Genomic DNA, 21,645 nt, shown 5'->3' with positions numbered 1-21,645 from the left:
GAAGAGCCTCATTCTTTTTTTTTTTTTTTTTTTCTGTCTCTCCTGTCATATCCAATAATTATTTTCCAGGCGTTTTTTTCCTGACTTTGCACATACTTCTCCATTACATTCTGGCACACATGGACTTTGAGAAGGCCTCCATTTTTATCTTTGTATCCATATTCAGTTATTTTCTTATTTCAACATAAGTTTATGTATTTCCTCCCTCCTTTCCTCAGTCTTCTTTTTCATTTCCTTCCTTCCTGCTTCCCTTCTTGCTTTTCCCCCTGCCTTCCTTGTTTCCTTCCTCCTAAATTCCTATCACTCTAGCAAACTCTTACTTTTTAAGATCAGCATCAGACTCATGATCCTTGTGCCTCGGAGTCTCTGAGTGCCAACATTATGGGGTGCATCATCTTTCCTTGTGTCCACACTTTTGAGAGTATGGGTCATGTTTACAGTAGCCGTTTCCAGGTGCTTTTGAGATTCCATTTTTTTTTTTTTTGTCTTGCTATTACTACTGATTGGTTATAACCAGATGGAAAATCACAGTTAGTTTTTCCTTTCTTGCTTACATGTCTGGTACTTCTGGGGATGTAAGGCATTTTGGATTGTGCGTTGGTGAACACTGAGTTTTGCTGTCTTCCTTTAAATTTTTTTTTTCCTGCTTCATTCTGCTTATAGTTAAGGTCTTTGAAAGCCATTTGCTTGTTTTATGACATTTAAGGTCTCTTAGTATGAGTTCAGAGGAGCATTTTTTAATAGAATTTTTTTTATTTAATAGCATTTTTTATTTAAACTTCTAGTAGTATCCTTATAAAAACTAAGTTTGATGACCCATGCCACTCGTTTTGCTTGTGGAGACATTAGCTCTTCTTAGTCCTCTGAGGCCTTCTACAAGTTAGCCTACTGCTTTCTCACATTTCTTTTCTCACCTTATATTTATTGTCCTCCTGTGCATGCTTAGACCATTGCTCTGCCTGAGAGTGGTGGAAAACATTTGCTGCACTTTAGATCTAAAGGTCTCTATAACCCTCTAAGTCCTTAATGCTGTGAATGCTAACTTTCTAACTTCCCGTCTCTTGAAGTGAACTGGGGCATTGGACTTGGTTTCACCTGCTCCCTTCTGCACTTGCAGATGCCTCCAGGTCAGTTGGGAACTAATGGATCCCTTGACTGTTTCTCTCAGGTGATGTCCTGCAATGCAGGCTGCACCTGGTCTGTGGATCATGAAGCCATAAACATCATCAGTTTTCCTAGTTTTCAGTTTTAAGCTGACTTTATTAAATGCTTAATGCATTCTGTGGGGGCAGTGGAAGGCCTGCTACAGCATTTCCTTTTAGTTGCATTTTGCAGTGTCATTAGTGTGGCTCAAGCCAACAATTTGCCCAGGATTTCAGAGGTTCTGTATTTGTTATTTTGAGCATTTTCTGAGTGACTAGCCTCTCCTTTACGATGTCCCGGTCTTTCATACCTCACAGGGGGTTTATTTGTCAGTAATTTCCTTTGCAGAAGCAGGTTAGAAGGTGCAGTTTGATTTGCAGAGCCATGATCAAGCTACAGCTGGTGCCATCTGGAAGACAGCATAAATATTTTCCTGGGTGGGGAGTCTTTTGATAGACAATTTGGCATAGAGACAGGACTCAGATTACCTCCCCCAGTTTTTTTTTTTTAATAGTGTACATTTATCATCTGAGAAACAGGTAGTTAATAGTTGTTTTATGTGATAATCTAGGAGTTAGACTTTCATGAAGAATGTATCATTTATATAAAGCACCATGGGATAGTCAAAGGCAGGGAGGTATAGCTTGCCAAATTGGGACTGCACTTAGCTTGTTACACAATATAAACCCATTTTTCAAGAAAGAGCAACTTGGGACCCCCATCAGTCTTGAATAGTAAGTACATTCCTCTCCAAAAGGTAGCAATGGGGTCACACTGACCTCTTATTGCCTAACTTTTTAGTCACTTCACCTATCTTGCCATATACACATAAAGCATATTCTGGAACTGGCATTACATTAATCTAGTATGGACTGATTTGGGGTGCTTGTGTGATAAGACAAAGTAGTTCCTCCAGGTGAACTTCAAGGGAAAATTCCTTAATGCCAAATTAGGCCTGATCGTAATTGGGAATGCATATGATTAAAATCAATTGCAACATGGAAAAGCCATGTGCTATGAACAAAGGCTTATGTTAGCCAAGCTTGTCAATCAAAAAATCACCCCTGTGCTCTAAGCAACCAGCTTCTGCTCATGGACCCACAAATAGAAGCCTGGGGCAGTGATAAAGGCTCTTAAGTAAATCTTACAGGAAGCCTGGAACTCAGAAACACCCAGACTGGAGATCACTAATAACAGTAGTAATGGCCAGGTATAATTATACATCTACCTATAATCTCAGTATTCAGAAGGCTTAGGATAGAGAACGCTTGGTTTGTGACAGCCTTAGCTGCATACTTAGAATTTGCTTCTAAAATTAAAGGTTTGGGGATGTAGCATAGACTAGGCTAGTCATACTATAATGCCATCTTTAAGATTATTTACTTCCAATTCCCCAATCTAAAATAGACACAAAACTTTTGAATGTCAGTATAGGGTCTGAAATGTTCACTTAAGTGAGGGCTGTACAGGATTACACTGTCCATGTTGTTACTCATGACACTTCAGATGCTTAAGCAACAGTCATATTTATTTGTGAACTTTCCAAGGTAAATTTTTATAAAGGAGTTCATAAAACAATATGCATAGCAATCTGTATGTCAGGAAGAGTCAAGATCAGTAGCTTAGTGCAGGTCTATAAATAGAACAAATTCTATGTGTGGTTCATTGGGAGTAAGAAGACTAGAATGGAATGATGAGGAAGAAATCAGTTGTTACCAAAGAGACAAAGGGAAAGGCAGAAAGACAGGAATGGAGAACAAACCCAAGAGATGGGGGAGGAGGACATATGGAACAGATTTTGAGATGTTAGGCTTAATTTTAAATTTATGTAGGTACCTCTACTCTCCAGTGTACATGCAAAGTATACATATTGTTGTGACATTATGTCATTATACTTTATTGCTCTTTTACCATTGATTTCCCTAATAAATCTGTATATGCTATCATTTTGGCGATATGTGTTTACTTCCTGTGATTGAGTGTTACGGGCATATCTGTTTGGGCTACACAATATGTTGAGGAGAGACTGAGATGTCAGCTCTGTCACATTCCACCTTTTATTCCTTCAAAGCACAATGTCTCCCTAGACCCATGTTTTCGGGTCCAGTTTAGAAGTCAGCAAGTCCTGGAAATCCTCCTGTCTCCACTCCTCCAAAGTGTAGGGCTGTAGGTGTGTTTAGAATGCTGGCTTGTCCTATGGGTGCTGGCATCTTAACCCTGGCCCTCGGTTTGTACAAGTACAGGTAACCACTGAGCCACGTCTCCAGCTCCTGTAGTTACACTTCTGTAATCTTAGGTTTTGAAGTATTTCTAACAATATAATAATTGAAACAGCTTTTGTGGTGGAACTTTTACCCAATGATAAAGCAAGATCTATTAGAGAGGTCTCACTTTATAAACAGGAAATTGCACTATGTCCATGTTTTAATTTTTATAGTGGCACTCATACAGGGGAGAGTCTTTTAGAGTTGAGTTTTGGCAAATTTTGATTTTGTTTTTTTAAGTAAGACTTTCTTTGTAGTAAAAATATTCTATTGAGGCTATTGTCTTTCTTCTACTCACCCTTTGTGGCTTCTCTGTTTCCCGTCTCTGTCACCCCAGCTTACTGTGCAGCAGAGTTCGGGATTACAGCTTTTGGCATTGTCTCTACTTAAGGAGAAGTAGCTAGGGTTGGAAGTGCAGTCTTCATGGGCTCAGGGAAGATGATAGTGGGTTCTGAAGGGTAAGTTTCTACAGGGAGGGCTCTCCTGCAGACTTCATCTCATTCCTTCCTAACATCGGGATGCTTATCAGTGTTAGCACTCTCCAAGGTTGCTATGACTTGACAAGCCTGGTGAACTTTAGAACAGCAGGTGAACAGAACTGTCTGGGGAAAGTGAACGGACATAAGAGGATAGAACAGTTAGGAAAAGTAAAACATCCTTTTGAAAAGAATCCTAGTTTGTGCTCTGCTTCAAGAATGGGGCTGACATTTTTGCTTCTCAGGCCAGCCCTGCTCCTCCTGAGAAGAAGTGAACAGAAAGCTTTTATGTATCTGCCCCAGTGCCCCTGATAGTGCCTATGTGATAGGCAGTTTTAGAATGCAGACGCTTCATGGTCTGTATCATTTATGGGGCACACATTAGGCAAGGGCAAATAAAGTATGAGTACTTGAATTCCTGATGGATTGAAGCTGTTCAGACAAGCACTGCTGAGTGTAAGTTGAACAGTGAAAATGCAGACATGAGCATGTCTGTACCTCAGTGCAGCCCCAGCTTCCCCATCACACTCATGCACAGGCCTAGTCTGGCAGGGACCGCTTGCAGTATGCATGATCATGAGACTTCAGCGAGCACCAGTCATGAGACCATGAATACTACCTTGCTTTACTTTCATTGTATAATGGATTGTTGGTGGCAGAAATTTGAGGAATTGCCTCTCACTAGAATGAATGACTGGAAGATAGCCTTACAAAGTCTAAACCTTATTGATTCATAGCAGGAAATCACACGTGTTTGGATTGATCTGGCATGGCAGGGCTTCCACAGCCAGGTCTTATCACTGCGTGTATTCTTTTTGGGTCCGAGTACTGGAGCAGCCTCTGTCTTAGGGATGCAGAAACTGCTGCTCCTGTTGTAGTGATTTAGTATCCCAGCTGCTTCCCTCTGCATGATGTAATTTGAAGTTGCAGCCCCCCAGGGGCTATTGGTCCCCACCTTTGCAGTTGTGAGAGCAGACCACTGTTCTCTGTAGTGGATGTTACTTCCATTCTGTCCAGAGTGATTTTCTCCTCTATATTCATCTAGCAACAGAGAGGGCACTGTTCCAGGAGCTTGCTCTTTCTACATAAGGCATACGTGGAACCATTTGGATGGAAAAATTATAAATTAAAATTTGTTTCATTTAAAAATATTCACATTGTGTTGCTCAAATGCCAGTAACTGGAAAATCACAGTTAATATCCTGTTTTTATAACCTCTTTCAGAATGTTTTAAAAATGTGTTTATGTTGTTAATTGGCTGTCTTTCTTCTTGGAGCTTTTCTATTTTTTAAATTATAGTGTTTTAAAGCAGGTTGTATGAATATGGGCTCTGTGGTTCACTCTTGTTATCTGAGAGGCTGAGATAGGATAGAAGCCATAGGTTTGCAGCCAGCCTCAGCTACAGAGTGAGCTGTAGGCCAGGCTATGGCACATGAAACCCTGTCTTTGAAAATAACCAGGTCTGCATGAGTGCAATGTCTAATGGCACCCATAATTTTAAAACCAAGATAGCACCATTAATCAGAACACTTTTAAAAGAGCGTCTTTTTATTTCTTGACAATTTCATACATGTATGTAAAATAGCTTGATCATAAGAATCAGATTGGTAGTTCCATTTTCAGAGTTACTGACAAATGCGTGGGAGGTGGGGGTCGGCTCTTCTCTCCCATGGCTGGGCTAGCCTCTACTTGTCTCAAAATTCAGAGGTTAAGTTACAGGTTAGAAAGCAGATCTGCTTCATGACTGAGCTCAGAATTGGGAAGAATGATCAGTGTCAAGCTCCAAACTATTCATTGGGAGAGAATTTTGTCTGAGGCCAACAAGCTGGAGAGTTTGGGAGGGGTGCAATTCCTGACCTTTAAGAAAAGAGAAGGGCATATTAAAAACAACTGTTCTGCACCAAATTCACATGACAGCCATTTTGCTTTTTGTCAGTTCTGTGTCCCTTTCTACAGAATTGTACTTAAAAGGCTGCTTCATTTCTACCAGCTCCTTGAATTTGTTCTTATCATATTTTCAATAATACCCACCTAAGCTCCCTCTTTTTCCCCTGGACAAGCCACAACACTTCCTCCTCATGCTTGCATGTCCTCACATCTTGAGCCTGTAACCCTGAGTCCAGTTACTGTTGCCTGCTGGAACAGTGACTGCGCTTGACTTGCCCCAGGCAGGCCTTGTGAAGGTAACCACAGCTATCATGAGTTCTCCATCACAAAGGCTATCACACCCAGAAAACTGTGTCTCATAGCACTCCCCTTACATTCTTTCTGCTCATCCTCCGTGATGCTCCCTAAGCTTTGGGTTGGTGGGTGTTGACAAACTGCATTTTAAATAAAAAAGAAATTATTTGATTAAAGATTATGTTCATACATGCCAGGTTTATTTCTTTGAAGGGTCAAGGCTTATTTTTGGAACCTGTATATTCAAACTAAAGAAGCATATAAGACAGTCCTAACATTACTGATTTTGTTGATTTTTGTTTTTGTTTTTGAGACAAGGTCTGACTGTGTAGTCATCTCTGTCCTGGAATTCACTATCTAAATCATCCCGGATTCCAACTCAGAGATCTGGCTACCTCTGCCTCCTGATTAAAGGTATCCACCATGATACCCAGCTACACTACTGATTTTAATACTAAAAGCATCCCCAGTTTTTATTTTTAAGTTAATGTCTTTCAATAGTTTTTGTTCTTATTGCTGATCCTTGATTCTTTAAGTGAAAACTGAGCAGTTCACATCTACCCGTGAGTCTTCTGAGACATGTGCATATCTCTGGAAGGATAAGATTTAATTTTGCAGGTTTGTTAATAATAAAGTCTATAGCACTTACCTAAAGAAAGAATGGTTTCCAGAGATCTTAACTACAAGCTGTGGGCCATATTACTAGTAATTAAAAGCTCTGTTGTGATCTTTCTTCTGTAGAGTTGGTATCCATGTTCACAAACAAGTCATATTTGTTGCCTTTCTTGGCCATTACAATTTAAACGTGCTTTGGAAACTCTTCTGCCATGAAATGACAATTTTAAGACAGTTTCTAGAAACTTCCACATGTTTCCCTTTGGAGACTACATTTATACCCCTGTATGTTGAGGTTTTTATAAGCAGGGGATCAATTGAGCCTGAGCTAACTTCATGCTCCTTTTTGTTTATTTTAGCCTTTTTAATCAGCTAATCCTCTCAATGAATATGGGTTCAGAAAGGGTCTACATATCTATTAGGAAACCTTGGTGACTCTTGCTCATTCTATTTCATTTTTAATGGTACTAGGTGATCCAAAAGTATTTTCTCTTGGTTTTTGGAAGACTGTTATTACAAGTTGTAACCTTTGTTTATTTGGTTTTACTTTCTGAAGCAAACGCTTGCTCTATATCCTGGAACTTTGAAGCCTAGGTTGGTCTTATACTTGCAACAGTACTCCTGTCTCAGCTGCCTGAGGGCTAAGACCATAGGCACATGCTGTCCATCCCAGCTCGAGCCATAAGCTTCCTTTGAAAATAAGTTTCCTTATATCAAGAACAACAACAAAATAAACATTTCCCAAGATCTGACACAGTTAGTCCAGAGGTTTCCGAGGCAGCCACTTAGTCTATGTACCAGCCATCCTTTTTTTTTTTTTTTTTTTTCCTAATCTGAAAATAAAGTGAGTACTGTTTTAACTGAACAAAAGAGATAGATTAAAATACTTACTATGGGCAAAATGGGTGTCTTATAATTAATAACTTGTGAGTTAATCCTTAACTACAGTTGACATTGAAGGGGGTGGTGGTTGATGACAAGCTGACCAGCAAGTTGACTGTTCCCAGTTTTCCTTTTCTGCAGAGAACTTTTTCCATTCCAGGGCTTCTGGTGGTCAGTGAGTGTTCTCTGAGAGAGACTGAAGGTCTACTTTGATCAGGGTACTTTGGAGAAGCATGCTTAAAGTGATTGGCTGTGAGCATTAATGACTTCATAGGACACACTGGTAATTTATGATATTGTTGAAACTCTCTGCTGTTCATAAAATGAACTTAATAGCCCACCACCACAGAAGGATAAGCTGCTTTCTCTCTGCAATTGAGTGCCCAGACTGCGTGCATAATCGTGTTTAAAAATGCTGCATTAAAAAGGGTGAGCAGCTGTATGGTGAAGGGAATGGCTGGGCCACAGATTTGTTAATTATCCTTTTTAATTCACAGAGGGTGTTTGTGAGATATGGTTGACCAGCGAAGACACTGGGGCCTATGGCAGAGACATTGGCACTGATCTCCCCACACTCCTGTGGAAGTTGGTGGAAGTGATTCCAGAGGGAGCCATGTTGAGGCTGGGCATGACGAATCCACCATACATTTTAGAGCATCTGGAGGTAAGGAACGATCATGCTGACACAGATGGCACCAGGACAGACCACATGGTAGCCCCAGAATCACTGGATGAGGTTCATTTTGAACCATTGTCACATGTGCCTATGCTCTCACATTCCCAAGAGAGAATGAGGCTTGCAAAGCACCTTTCTCTAATTCTATCCCATTGACTTTTACCTTCTCAATATTTGATTGAGTAATTAATTAATTTCACTATGTATATACAGTCATTATTTAACCAGAGTGCTTTAACTGTGTCTGTGAAGATGCTGTGTCTTAAGTATGAGGTGACTTTTCAATTTTTTCCTTGTATTGGAGATAGGGAGCAAGTATAATCAAACGAACATAGGACTTGAAACTTTGGAATGCATCTGGAAGCAAAAGAGGAGAATGGTTTAGAGACTTCTGAACATTACAGTTTGACCTTTAGTTTAGGTAGCCAAATGTCAAACTAGAAAAAAAATAGGCATGTGTCCAAGGAACTGTGCTATCTGATGACAGATACTACATAAAGCCAAGCAAAGAATGTGGACAAAGGAGCAATTGTTCCAATGAAAAAGAACATTCTAGGAGCCATGATTATTATTAGAGAAATATTACTATAGCTCTAGAGTCTGGGATTCAAGCCCAGATGCTGCTAGTCATATGTACAGTAAGGAAACAAGTCTTGTTTTTTATCAAGGGTGTTCCTTGCACTACTTTTGTACAGAAAAGTTATGTTGCAAAAAGCAAAAAGCAAGCATAGTTGCTAAATTTTAGTACCCAAATGCCAATAGTTATTTAAACATTGAAAATGTTACTTGGTTGAGGGTAGGGTCAGCTAAATAGATGGCTCAGAAATTTAAGAACACTTACTGCTCTTCCAGAGTTGGCTTATACCACACACACTGTGTGGCTTATAACTGCCTATAATTTCAGTTGCAGTGTATACCATGATGCCCTCTTCTATCCTCTGTCCTTCCCACCACACACAGAACAGACACTTACCCAATAAATCTTGTAAAATTTATTTCAAAAGGCTAGTTGAGAGTTTTGTTCAAGAGAAACCTTAATATCAGCAGCATACTTTAGAAATCCTTCAAGTGGTTGATGACAAACTGGTAATTGTAATATATGATGGAGACATGTTCCAGTTTTGTTCTCTGCATTTTCCCAACTCAGTCTTTCTATAGACATGTGATTTATAGAACGACTTTCAGGCTTCATACAGTGTCAGCTGATTATAATTTGCTATTTTAAAATGAGTCACAAGCATGTCAACTTCTACTTAACACTTTGACTTAACACTTGCAAAAGCAAGTGCTTTCAGTTAAAATGGATCTATGGCAGTCTCTCTGTGTTTGCAGTAAGTGTGAGGCACACATGGCAGAGGCCCGACAATGTGCTAGTTGTGTCTTTGGTAGAAAAGGGGTCGGCCCTCACTGATATACAGCTGATGGTAACATGCCAATTTCCTTTAGTTTGGAAAGAAAAGTTGATTGAGATTCTAAAGTAGTTTTGACATAGTTCAGGTAGAGAGTAAACAGGATGAAAAGAATAAAGTTGTTCAAAGGTGGTAAGCAAGTTCTTCTTGGAATCAATCCAGCATATTAATTGGTGACAATATTGTAGCCACAGATACTGTTTTCATAGCACGTGCTGGTGTGGTCTATTTAAAGCAGTGGTTGATTTCTTGGTCTCCCAAAGGTGTTCTAGAAGACCTTTTAAGAACCACAGATGTTGTTCAGTGTGACTTTACTTTATCTGAGAAACACCAAATGGTTAGTTCATGCATTCTAGAAGCCCTGGTTTTTTTGTTGTTGTTTTAAATTTTTGTGATGTAGTGAGGTCCCAGGAATGCTGGGTATGTGGCCTCAGTTCAGCTCCATCCTCAGCTCAACATGGTAAAATTTCTAATTGTCATGACATTGTACTGTGTTATTCTTTGCTTTAAAATAGGCTTCTGTTTTCTCATTCACTGTCACTGTCTTAGTCAAGAGTCCTCAGTAAATGAGTATAAAAGATTGAATAAAGGAAGAGCCTTCATCAAAGAAACTGTGGAGCCCACAGTAAAACAACAAACTTTGAAGTCATGAGACTGTGACCAATAGAGGCAGTGAAGGATGATGAGATACATGAGTTTCAAAGATAAGAGCCTGCCCCACAGAAAGTCATGGTTTCATGAATTAAAGCAGTGATGCAGGTGAATCTACCTCCCTCCCCAGGAATAGGGCATCCAGAACAATAGAAAGAATAAAGGCCAGCATGAAACTTAAAAGTCCAGGCCATTTGAAAGTAATGCTTTTACTTTCAATGCTAAGAGCTCTTAGCATTTTCACAAGACCTTCATACCTTGATGCTCTTCCTCCTGTGGTGCAGATCCAGGATGTGATTGGCAAGTATACCCTGTATGACACAAAAGATACCCTGGGTACCGGCGTTCAAAGGGCTTTCAGAAAGAAGATCAGCTCAAGATATTCAGCCGCTTTGCCAGTAGTGCATCTCCCTTCTTCACTGTCCTCTTGCTAGGGGTATATCACTCAACAGAAAGGAATGGACTTATGTAAGATGCCAAGAAGTCACCAAGAAGAACGAAAGGGGTAAGGCGCCGAGGAGGCCAACAAGATGGAACTAAAAAGCAATAGCAGGCCGGGCAGTGGTAATATACGCCTTTAACATCAGCACTCAGGAGGCAGAGGCCAAGATCTCTGTCATTTTGAAGCTAGCTTAGTCTACAGATCAAGTTCCGGGACAGCTAGGGCTCCACAAAACAAACAGACAAACACAGAAGAACAGCAGCCAAGGGAAGGGGGTGCAGGGTTGACACTGTTGGAATACTAGCCTACTATTGAAATAACTGCTTTGAGCCTTAGTATCCCAAAAGAGAAGCTTGCCTGATGATATTGTTCTTACAACAGGGCTTTCTTGTGATCCTGGAAGATGCTTCACACCACAGACTTTAATTGAGGAGTCTCACCCAAGAGAATTCTGTTCACATCCATGTGACTTGCTGGATTTTAAAGAGTTCCTTTTCTGAGAACACATGCTCTGTACATGTCCATCTACACTCACAGCAGTTTAAGGGGAAGTTACATAAGGGTAGCCCAGAATTCTACTGTTTGAGATAGGGTGTAGAAAACAGATCAGTTGAGGCTGTGCTTTCATTAGTTCTCTGTGGAAAGAGATGGCTTCATCAAGAGTCTGGCAATCTGTTGGACACTTTCTGTAGTAGATACCGAATAAATATAGACTAAGGGGAACCAAACTTCACTATTTGCAGGCAGACAGGTCAGCTGTCTTTTTGGAACATCTAAGTACTGTTTTTAATGTATTGCCTTTAAAATTGTGATTTAAAAACTATTGATAGAATTGAAGAAATGTAATTATGAATGTATGTGATACTGTTATATTTACATATGATAATAGAAACCGCAGTTACAACAGAGAATTAAAAGCATTTTTCCTCCTTTATATTTGCCGGTGTCTCTCCATGACCAAACATTAGCAATAAGCTCTTTGTTATGTCATTAGGGATCCTTTTTAATTCTATCTCCATTCATTTGTTGTTTTAGTACCCTTATAATCCCAGCTATATGTCCTGCGTGTATATTTAAAAGAAAAACCCATACTTCTGAGATTTCTTTTCTTCTCATGTAAGAACATGGTTGGTAATGTGTTCCAAACATATATTTGTTGCCAGATGTGCTGAAAAAGATGCCCCTCCCCACCCTACTCCCACTCCCTTGAGCAGCAAATGGAAATGTTTGACAGTGCTCATGAAATAAACCCAGCATACTCTTCTTCCAGGAATGCTGACCTTAAAAATAGGAAAGAAGCTTGCACATTTGGTCACTTTTGTAAGGACGTTGCTTTGTTTAACCGTTTTCCTAATAGGCAGGTATTGCATACATGAGCCCAGGGAGATGCTATGAGGTTAGTGGCAGTCATGGAGTGAACTGCCAAGATGGCACTAGAAATTGTGGGCAACTTTGTCTAGGACTGAGTAACATTGAATCAGCACAGTTTTCTTAGTGTGCGTTGTTTACATATAAAGAGTGCTTTCCTCATAGCATCTCTTTCCTTCGTAGAGTAGTTAGCTGTTGAGATGCTACTGCCTGCATGCCGTTGTCCAGACAGCCCAATATGAAGACAGTCGCATCACTGGCTAAACCACACCACTAGATCACTACTAAGCTTCCTTCTAATCTTCTTTCACACTGAAATGCTCTCCATCCCTCACCACTTGAGTTCTGACTCACAGCATATATGGACCTCACGCCTGCTGGTTAAACCTTAATGACTTAGTTCCATGTCTTCCCACCACAGCCTTTGTCACCTTCTGGAGATGTCTTCCTGTCTGTCTCTGCATTTCAGCACCTTTGATACACACTTAATGTACACTGAAAGCTGAAGCAGTTCTAAGTTTCACGCTGGTCCTCGGCTACATGAGTAGTATCTGTCCTGAGATTCTGACTGGAGAAGAGGTTGGGATTGATTGACAAGTCTCTGTCTCTGTCTCTATCTTTGTCTCTGTCTCTCTCTTTCATTCTCTCATGAGTTACACTTCTGCAAAGATACTCTAGATAGCTTGGGGAAACTTAAGATATGCCTTGTTTTTTGCCTTATGAAATGAAAATACCCAATGATAGTATCTTTTGATATTTTTTTGAGACAGGCTCTTTGTAGTTTAGGCTGTCACCAAGCTCATTATATAACACAGTGTGGCCTGGCTCCTGTCATAGTGAAATTGTCTTCAGTTGTATATTGATGTTGTTTTCAGTTGTATACTACAGAACATGAGGTTCTTGCCTGGCTCTTGAAGCTGTAGGTTGTCAAGACCCTTAACATCCTTCTTCTCTTTCTTCTTCTTAACTTTATTTTTATGTATAATTGTCACTGGAAAAGTGGTTAGTATATAGTTGAGGAGAAGTGAAAAATCACATAATTTGTCTTGGCTATAATTTTGTGGGCTAGGTAGTGGGAAAAAGTTATTAAAGCGGCTGAATTGTGTGGGCTTTTATTTATTTAAGCTATACTGTCTCGAGCATGGCTTTGTACTAGAAACCTAACTGGGGTGGTAGTGGTGACAAGGGAGAGAAGAAAGGACAGATACAAGTAAAGAAAAGCTCAGGTCATATGGGCCATTTCTGATGGAGCTGCAGCAACTACATCACCACCCAGAACCTCAGTGTGCCTGTTATGGACAGCACAGAGGGAAGAGTTAGCAAGTCGTTGTAGGGGTCTGTGCAGGCCAGGAGCCTCAAGCTGTCGACATTTGGGAGAAGAAAATTGCAGTTTTTGTGCACACTGGTCAGTGGTTTGTAAGCACTCAATTTTACCCACACTGTCAGCATTTGTGCTTAGACCAGAGGAAGGATTCAGAATCCCCCTGAGCTTTACCCCAGGGTTGGGGATAGAGAAAAGGCTGTACAGTTTTCATAGGTCTGAGGCATTGGTTCTTGAAATAGTCATTCCCATGTTGGAAACACACATTTTCTCAGGACTTCCATTAGTTTTTCACATGTTCACCCAAGTCTTCTGTGGCTCTCCAAGCAGCCATGTTATTCCTGTGTTATGATTAATTTAAAGTAACAGTTGCCTTTTTTTAAGAGTCCTCTATGTTCCAAAATCAGGACAGAAATTTAATGATCCTTTACAGCTTCCTTAGAGGGGGCAGGTGGGCTTACCTACACTGGATTTTTTATTACAAGCTGTTCCTACATTCAAGTTATGAATGAAATAAACTGTACATTTTAAATTTTATATAGTTTTGTTGGAAACTGTTACTATGTTCACATTAATAATGTTAAATTACATTCTGTTTCTTGATTTGCATTGGGTAACGCTGGTAAAGATTTGTGCTCAGTAAGACATGTGGAACCACAAGGTTAATGCAAACAGGGATACTTTCAGTGCTCCCCATGCTTTTGTTTGGAATATTTTAGTTACTACAGCAGTCGGCCTCCTGCTGCTCTTGATATTAGCATGCTTGTTTTTAGCTAAGTGACCTTATCCTTTAACCTAATTGTGCACTTACCAGAATGCACGTGTCTGATGAACAACAATGGATGTCTGTCAAGGACTTTGGGTGCATGGTAATTTATGAACATTAATAATATGTTTGGCTTGGCAGACTGTTTAAAATGCCTCATAATGTCAATATAATGGCAGACTCAGTACCTGTTGTGCTCGCATTTTATCAGAGCAGTTCAGGATTTCCAGAGTGAGCAGTTCAAATGGGATTTTTACAACATCTCTCCCTTGCCCCAGTATTGATATTTTCCAGAACAGTAGACAATTATGTAAATTGATTCTGTACCATTATATGCTAATATTTCCTGGGTTTTGACAAATAAAACTTTGTGTTGAATGATTTTGAGAGAAGAAAGAAAGAAAGAAAGAAAGAAAGGAAGGAAGGAAGGAAGGAAGGAAGGAAGAAAGAAAGAATTTTTATTTCTGCTATCAACATAAATGTGTTATTCCACCTGCCTGCTGGAGTCTTGTCTCTTGCTGTTGGTACTCAACAGTACTATGTCATTCTTACCTCCAGCATTTGCAAATAAACATCAGGAGATTAATATAGTCTCTGAAGGTGTGGGGATAATGGTTTGTACCCATCTGAAAACTGTGAGGAAGAGGAGAGAGAAAAAAAATCAGGAAAGTTCATATACATATATACATATACATGTGTTAATATGTGTATGTGAGTGTGTGTGTGTGTTTGTCCTTGTTAGGTTTTTTTTCAACTTGATAAAAGAATCATTTGAGAAAAGGTAATCTTAATTGAGAAAATGTCTTCACCATTAGCCTTTAGGACAGATCTGTGGGGGCATTTCTTGATTAATGATTGACACTGTAGACTGTGCCACCTCTTGGTAGGTGATTCTGGAGTATATAAGAAAGTGGGCTAAGCAAGCTATGGGATTTAGAGCTTGTGGTCTCAGTTTTAGTTCCTGCCTCCAGTTTCCTTAAGTTCATGCCCAGACTTGCCCTGACAGACTATAAGCTGTAAGATGAAATGAACCTTTTTTTCTACAAGCTGCTTTTGAACATGATGTTTATCTCAGCAATAGAAAGCAAACTAGTAGTGTGTGTGTGCACGTGCGCATGCGTGGACAGGCAGCTATGTGTATTTGTGTGTATGTACTGGAAGGGACTATTTGAGTGGGAAGAAAGGGATCATCAAGATACAAAGAAGAATCTGGGGAAGATAGTATGACAACCTCTAATGAAATACATTTATGAAAATGCCATAATGGGGTTTACACCCAGCACCCATGTGGTAGCTCAGAGTCATCTATAACTTCGGTTCCAAGAGATCTCTTCTGGATTCTTCAGACACTAGGCATGAACGTGGTACTTATACATACTTATAGGCAAAATATTTATACACATAAAATAACAATAAATCTTTTTTTAAAAAAGAAAATATCATAATAAAACCCAGAATTTTTGTACACTAACTAAAATAGTACAGCAAATTTATCAGCTTCTATTAGAAACCTAATTCTCAGGGCTTCCAGGAGGGGAGGATATGGGTGGGAGAGAGGACAGCCCTGGCTTGCTGGTGGTTTGACTAATTCTGATTAACAAAATGAGATTAAAGTGCTGTTTCACATTAACAGGAAAGTAGGCTTCATCTAATTTTCTGCCCTTTAGATTCCTGCTTGCATATGGGTTGTCCAATTCAGCAGCCTCAGTCAAGCCTTCCACCGAACCATTGGCGTCTTCACTATGCTTACATCTTGGCCTCATTGTTCTTACAGTGCTGACTTGTACACTGGCCCAGCCTCTAACACCTGACCAACCTGAGATGCTGAAGCAGTTTTCAGTCATCTATCGCTCATTGAGCTCCAGATTCTAGCAACAGATCTCTGTGATAGAGCTCTAAATAGCATGAGACTGAAGGATGCTGGAATGAGCAGACAGACTTGATTTCAGGGCAGATTACTCTGTTGCCTAGGGTTTGTTTGTTTTTTTTTTTTTATTTTAGTAATCCATTTCCTTTATTAATACCCTATTTTTTTGTAAATATTATTTTATATTTATCTTCTGGATATACTTTAAAGGGAGAGTGTACCATTTTGTTGATGAATCTTTTAAAAGTGGAAACAATTTTGGCTATATCTTTCTGGGGAGAACAGTGGGAAAAGGCCTTGCCTAAAAAAAAAAAAAAAAAAAAAAAATTTATGTTCTTCATCCTTTATAGAGAAATCCCTGCCCTGCAGGTTTCACTGCAAACCTCAGTTCCAATTTCTAAATTCCAAAATATTCCTAGGAGTCTAGACCAAGTGTGGGCAAACCATTTTTGGTTACCCTAAGGTGCCTTCATCCATGTTGTGATATCAACTTTTGAGCGCTCTTCCCAATTCCATAGCTCTTGGTCTCTTGCCTGAGTGACTGAATATAGGTCATGATGTATAGTGATGTGTGAAGATAAGAATAAAGTGGAAAGCCTTAGCCAGTGCTTATATGAAAAACTGAGGTCATAGTCTAATACCTTGAGCCATAACCCTCTTGTATCTGTAAAACAAGCCCACCCCCCACACAAACATACACATGCACACCAGTCCTTTTAAATATAGACAGGCATTTTAGTAGTTTTCTTTCATTGTAGGATATTTGAGAAACCTTGGAATTTACATGGTTCTTTTACAGTGTGCACATTTTCCTATTCATTTTAATATTCTGGTTTGCCTAAGATATGGATATGACCTCATTTTTTAAAAAATTTTCATTATTAGAAAGTTTTTCCAGCTTGCCAAATACATTATTTCTTCAGAGTAGCTAAGGAAGTCTTCAAGTTACCTGTTAAAGTTATTATAGTTCAAAGGGCAGGGTGCACCACACAGGTATTCTAGCTTCCTTATTCGTTAGGGATGTTAGTTAGGCTCAGGCCATTAAGAAAAGTGACCATCAACTTCCAAGTTCACAAGCTCACAGAATCACTAACACACAGACAGGTCAATGTTCTTCAACAATTTCTCTCTGGATTTCATGGCTCTTTCTATATGGATGTCTTTGCTCTGGTAGCCTCCTAAAGGCCACCTTAGGCACTAACTAAATTCACCACTTAATAAGATGAAAGTCTCACATTTTATATCAGGCAGGTAATAGAATTCTCAGGTATATCATGGTGTAGAACAGAAAGTCTGGTGATGAACTTAAGGTTCATAGAATTGTTAAGGAACACTATGCCTATCTGTCAAAATGACCTTCATTTCTGTAGTCTGCTGTGTCTGTCATCCACAGAATTACTTATTCATATTTCATGTCTGATATGTATATGTATACACACACATACCACATACTTGTGCATGGGTAAGCATACAGAGATACTGCCTTTCCCCTCACCCACCATCTTGCTTTTTCTGCTGCAGAAACAATACATGTGAAAATGTTGAGCTTTTGCAGTTTTGATCCAAAGATTTTTAAATGTCTTAACAATAAATAACAACTGTTTCCTACATTTGAAACATTAGAGTTATTTTTATTGCTGAGAATCCGTCATTTGCATGTGTCATAGCAGAAGTAAAATAGCTGATAACAGACAAAAAAGGTCTACAGGAATAATCAGTGATTTTTAGTATAGGAGGATGTAGAATATGGGCCCAATGAAAATCAATCTGTTTAGAACAATGTGGAAAGTTTGCAAATTGTTGGCTAATTTGTGAGGTGTTCTAGTTTGGTTTCTATTGCTGGGATTAAACACATTGGAAAGGAAAGGGTTTACTTCAGTCACATGTCCCTCTTTCACACAGGCCTTCATTGAGGGCTATCAGGACAAGAGCTCAGGGCAGGAAGCTGGGATGCAGGGACTGAAACCAGACGGAGCAGGAGCACTGCTTATTGTCCTGCTCCTCTTGACTTGCTCAGACTATTTTCTTGATGCCCAGGACTGTCTGCCAAGGGAAGGACACCAGCCACAGTGGACTTGGTCTTCCCACATCAATCGCTAATTGAGAAAACATGCTAAGGCTTTCTTGTCTTCTGTAGTGACAACCCCTCTTCCCCAGAGACTCTAGCTTGTATCAAGTTGATGTAAAACCGACTGTCACAAAAGAGAGTGTGATTTGTTTGTTTGTTTTTGAGACAGAGTTTCTCTCTGTGTAGCCTTGGCTGTCCTGTAGACCAGGCTGGCCCCAAACTCACAGAGCTCTGCCTGCCTCTGCTTCCCTGAGTGCTGGGATTAATAGGCATCCACCACTGTGCCCAGCTCTGATTATTTTTGCAGCATCTATTATTGTGGTCTTAAAATCACTGAGAAGTTTGTTACCTGTAAAGGGAAAATGTTTTGGATGAATGTGGCTCTAATAGTTCACAGCAAAAGTAATCTTGCTGAAAGTGTTATCATTCACTGAAGTCTGCAGTAGGAGGATTGCCATTAGATTAAGATCAGTTGGGTCTATATAAAGGCATTTTTGTCTCTAAAGTAAAAGAAAGAAAATCTTCATAGTTTACATGTATATATATATATATATATATATATATATATATATATATATATATGACAAAAACAAGCTTTATACCTATGATTTTCCTACAGCATCATGTTGAATCTCTGCCTATGTTCTAGTCAGCTTAAATGTTAGATTTTATACTTTGAGTTGATTTAGCTACTGTATTTTACTAATTTTATGTTTTTTAGCTTCTCCCTCAGCACCTTTATATTTAACTGCCATAAACTTGGTTGCTGATAACAGAAAGTAGGTTGGAGGTGTCGTTCAACTGGTAGAAAAGGCCTTGGGTTAGATCCTCAGCACTACATGCCCATATTCCCCATAATCATCAGGAGGAGGGGCAGGAGGATAAGAAGTTCACTGCTATCCTCAACTACAGCAGTTTGGATCCTTTGGAGCTGGAGTTAGAGGTGGTTTCGAGCCACCTGATATGGGCCTTGGGAAAGGAACTAGGATCCTCTACAAGAAAATGACAGCACTCTTAGCCACTGAGCCATCTCTCCTGCCCCCGCTTAGCAATTTCGATTTCTAGGTCATCCTGGGCCGTGTGAGATCCTGTCTCAAAGGAAAACAAAATAAAACAATCAAGAAAACGAGAAGAGAAGGAGGAGGAGGAGAAGGAAGAGGAGGAGGAGAGAAAAGAAGAAAAGAATTCTTTCAATTCTTGAGGCTGAACGTCTAACTGAAATTGCTAACAGGATTAGTTCCTATGAAGGACTGCAGGAGAGTCAGCTCCATCTTGATTTCTGTTTGCTTCTGTAGGCCTTGGCATAGGTCATGCTAGTCTGGACTAAGGCGTACATGGTTTTTTTTTTTTTTTTTTTTCTCTCTGTCTCTGTTACACAATGCCCTCTTCTAATTCAGTGTTACTCCATTTTCACTTGATTACATCTATACCACTTCTTGAAGAGAGCTATGCTGACCGACACAAGCACTCATTTTTCCAGGTCCCAGCTCTTAGTTTGCACCGGTCTACCTTGGTTTTAAGTCAGCTTGCCTATAATAGCCTATATAACACGCTAGCAAAGCCGTTTCCTCCCTCATGCTTTGTGCTGCCACCCTGAGTGCTGTACTCTCCTGATTGCTTGCACATTTATACTGTCTTCATCACTGCAGAGTGGTCTTTATCACTGCTTTTTAGCTCTTCATGTGGATTGGAGGCTTTTCCCAGTGCCCCTTCCTGTCAACATAAAGGTCTCGCATTTTGTATTACTAGGTAGGCCGGTGTGTCTGCAAGTCTGTCAGTCTCTGTCTATTTCAGAGTGTGTCATTTATTCACATCTCAGCAATTGCTTCTCAGGACATAGAGGCTTTGGTTCATGGTTTGTTTGTTTGTTTGTTTTATCTCAGTGACTTCCAGCTTCTACTTTCTTTTGACATTAAAAAAAAAAATAACAACCATTACTCTTACTGAGAGCCCCTTGTGTGTGCTAAGATGATTCTATCAACTCTCTCAGTATTTTCTCTGCCTTTGACCTTCCGTGCTTTGCTTATGAAGTATGGAGGTCCAAATCCTGCTTAGAAGTGCAGAGATTGTGTGATGCTGTCTTTAAATAAGAAGGTGTTGGCATCATTTTTTTGGTGTTCTTTCTCCTTTCTCATCTTCTGAAACAATTCTATTATGTGGTCCAGTGTGCTCTGTGGCCAATGACGTGGCTTTATGGAAATTCCACATGTTCATTTTTCTTTATATTTTTCTTCTTTGTGTCCCTTGGACCTCAAGTATTCTGTTGTTGAACTTATCAACTCTTCTGCCTGTTCACAACTCCTGAAAGTTGATGTGAAATTTTTTTAAATTTTAGCTCATAAACATTTCACAACATAAGTGTGTATGTGTGTCTGTCTGTGGTTATTTTTGTGTTTTGGTATGGTTTATTTAGTGAGACATTATTCTGCTTTAATTTAGTGTTGTAGCAATGTTTTTATTTCTTTGTATTTTAAATGCTGATTGAAAGTCTTTGTATTCAGTTTAATTTCTGGCCTTTCTCAGTCTCTTTCTATTTCTATTTAGTACCTTTGTCCTGTATATAAGCCAAATTTGCACAGATTTTCATTGCTGTTTATGAACACTGGACAGTAGGAACAGCATGAGGAGTTAGTTCTGGAAAGCAGGTGCTTAGCCTCTTCAGGGCTTGTACTGCTGTTGTTATTTATTGATGCCTTCACAGAATTAATTTTGTAATAGCTGTACTCCAGATCTTATATGATGTCTCCACCTGTTTTGATTAGTGATCAACTAATAGTTACAAAAAAATAACGTTTTTAAATGCATGGAAAATATAAATGTCTTAGCTTTTGCATAGGGTCTTATATGAGCATTACTCCATGCTGCCATTGCTTGGTCAGAGAGGCCATTTAATTGTACTTTTGCCTCAATTCTTGTTTATAGAATGTCTCAGATTTAGAGGAAGGTCAGAACTTAGCACCTCTTCAAGTCTTTATTTTAATTAAATTTTTTAAAAATTTATTCACTTTACCTCTCTATCATAGCCTCCCTCCCTCATCTCCTCCCAGCCCCACCCTTCCTCCCTCTTCTCTCCTATCCCTCTCACCTAGTCCTCAGAAAGGGGGAATTCCCTCTCCTACCAACTGACCCCAGCCTATCAATTCTAATCAGGATTGCCTATATCCTCTTCCTCTGTGACCTGGCAAGGCAGCTCTGCCATGGAGAAGTGATCGAAGAGCAGGTAACAGAATCCATGTCAGAGACAGTCCCTTAGTAAGGGACCCACATGAAGACTAAGCTGCCTATGGGCTATATCTGAGGAGGGGTCCTAGGTCCTTTCTATGCATAGTCCTTGGTTGGTGCATCAGTCTCCACTGCCCCCCCGCCCCGGGGCCTCTTCAAGTCTTTACTGAACATGCGCATAACATTAATTAATTAATTAATTAATCAATCAATCAATTAATTAATTAATTAATGGGCAAATACACCGACACACACACACACACACACACACACACACACACACACACACACACA

General features: G+C 39.7%; 1 protein-coding gene across 3 annotated transcripts in view; it reads left to right on the top strand.

Annotated features, from left to right (window-relative positions):
• The window catches only part of Cdkal1 (CDK5 regulatory subunit associated protein 1 like 1), a 572,332-nt gene that overhangs the window by 325,659 nt on the left and 225,028 nt on the right, over window positions 1-21,645 (top strand). For all 3 annotated transcript variants that reach the window (XM_055619051.1, XM_055619049.1, XM_055619050.1), the window contains one exon: window positions 8,059-8,225. In XM_055619051.1, the coding sequence (XP_055475026.1) occupies window positions 8,059-8,225 (167 nt within the window). The remainder of the gene's footprint in view (window positions 1-8,058; window positions 8,226-21,645) is intronic.

The sequence above is a fragment of the Psammomys obesus genome, unplaced genomic scaffold (assembly GCF_907164565.1).
Source record: "Psammomys obesus unplaced genomic scaffold, mPsaObe1.curated_primary_1811, whole genome shotgun sequence".
Taxonomy (NCBI): domain Eukaryota; kingdom Metazoa; phylum Chordata; class Mammalia; order Rodentia; family Muridae; genus Psammomys; species Psammomys obesus.
The sequence above is the reverse complement of the archived record's forward strand: the minus strand, read 5'-3'. Positions and strand labels throughout refer to the sequence as shown.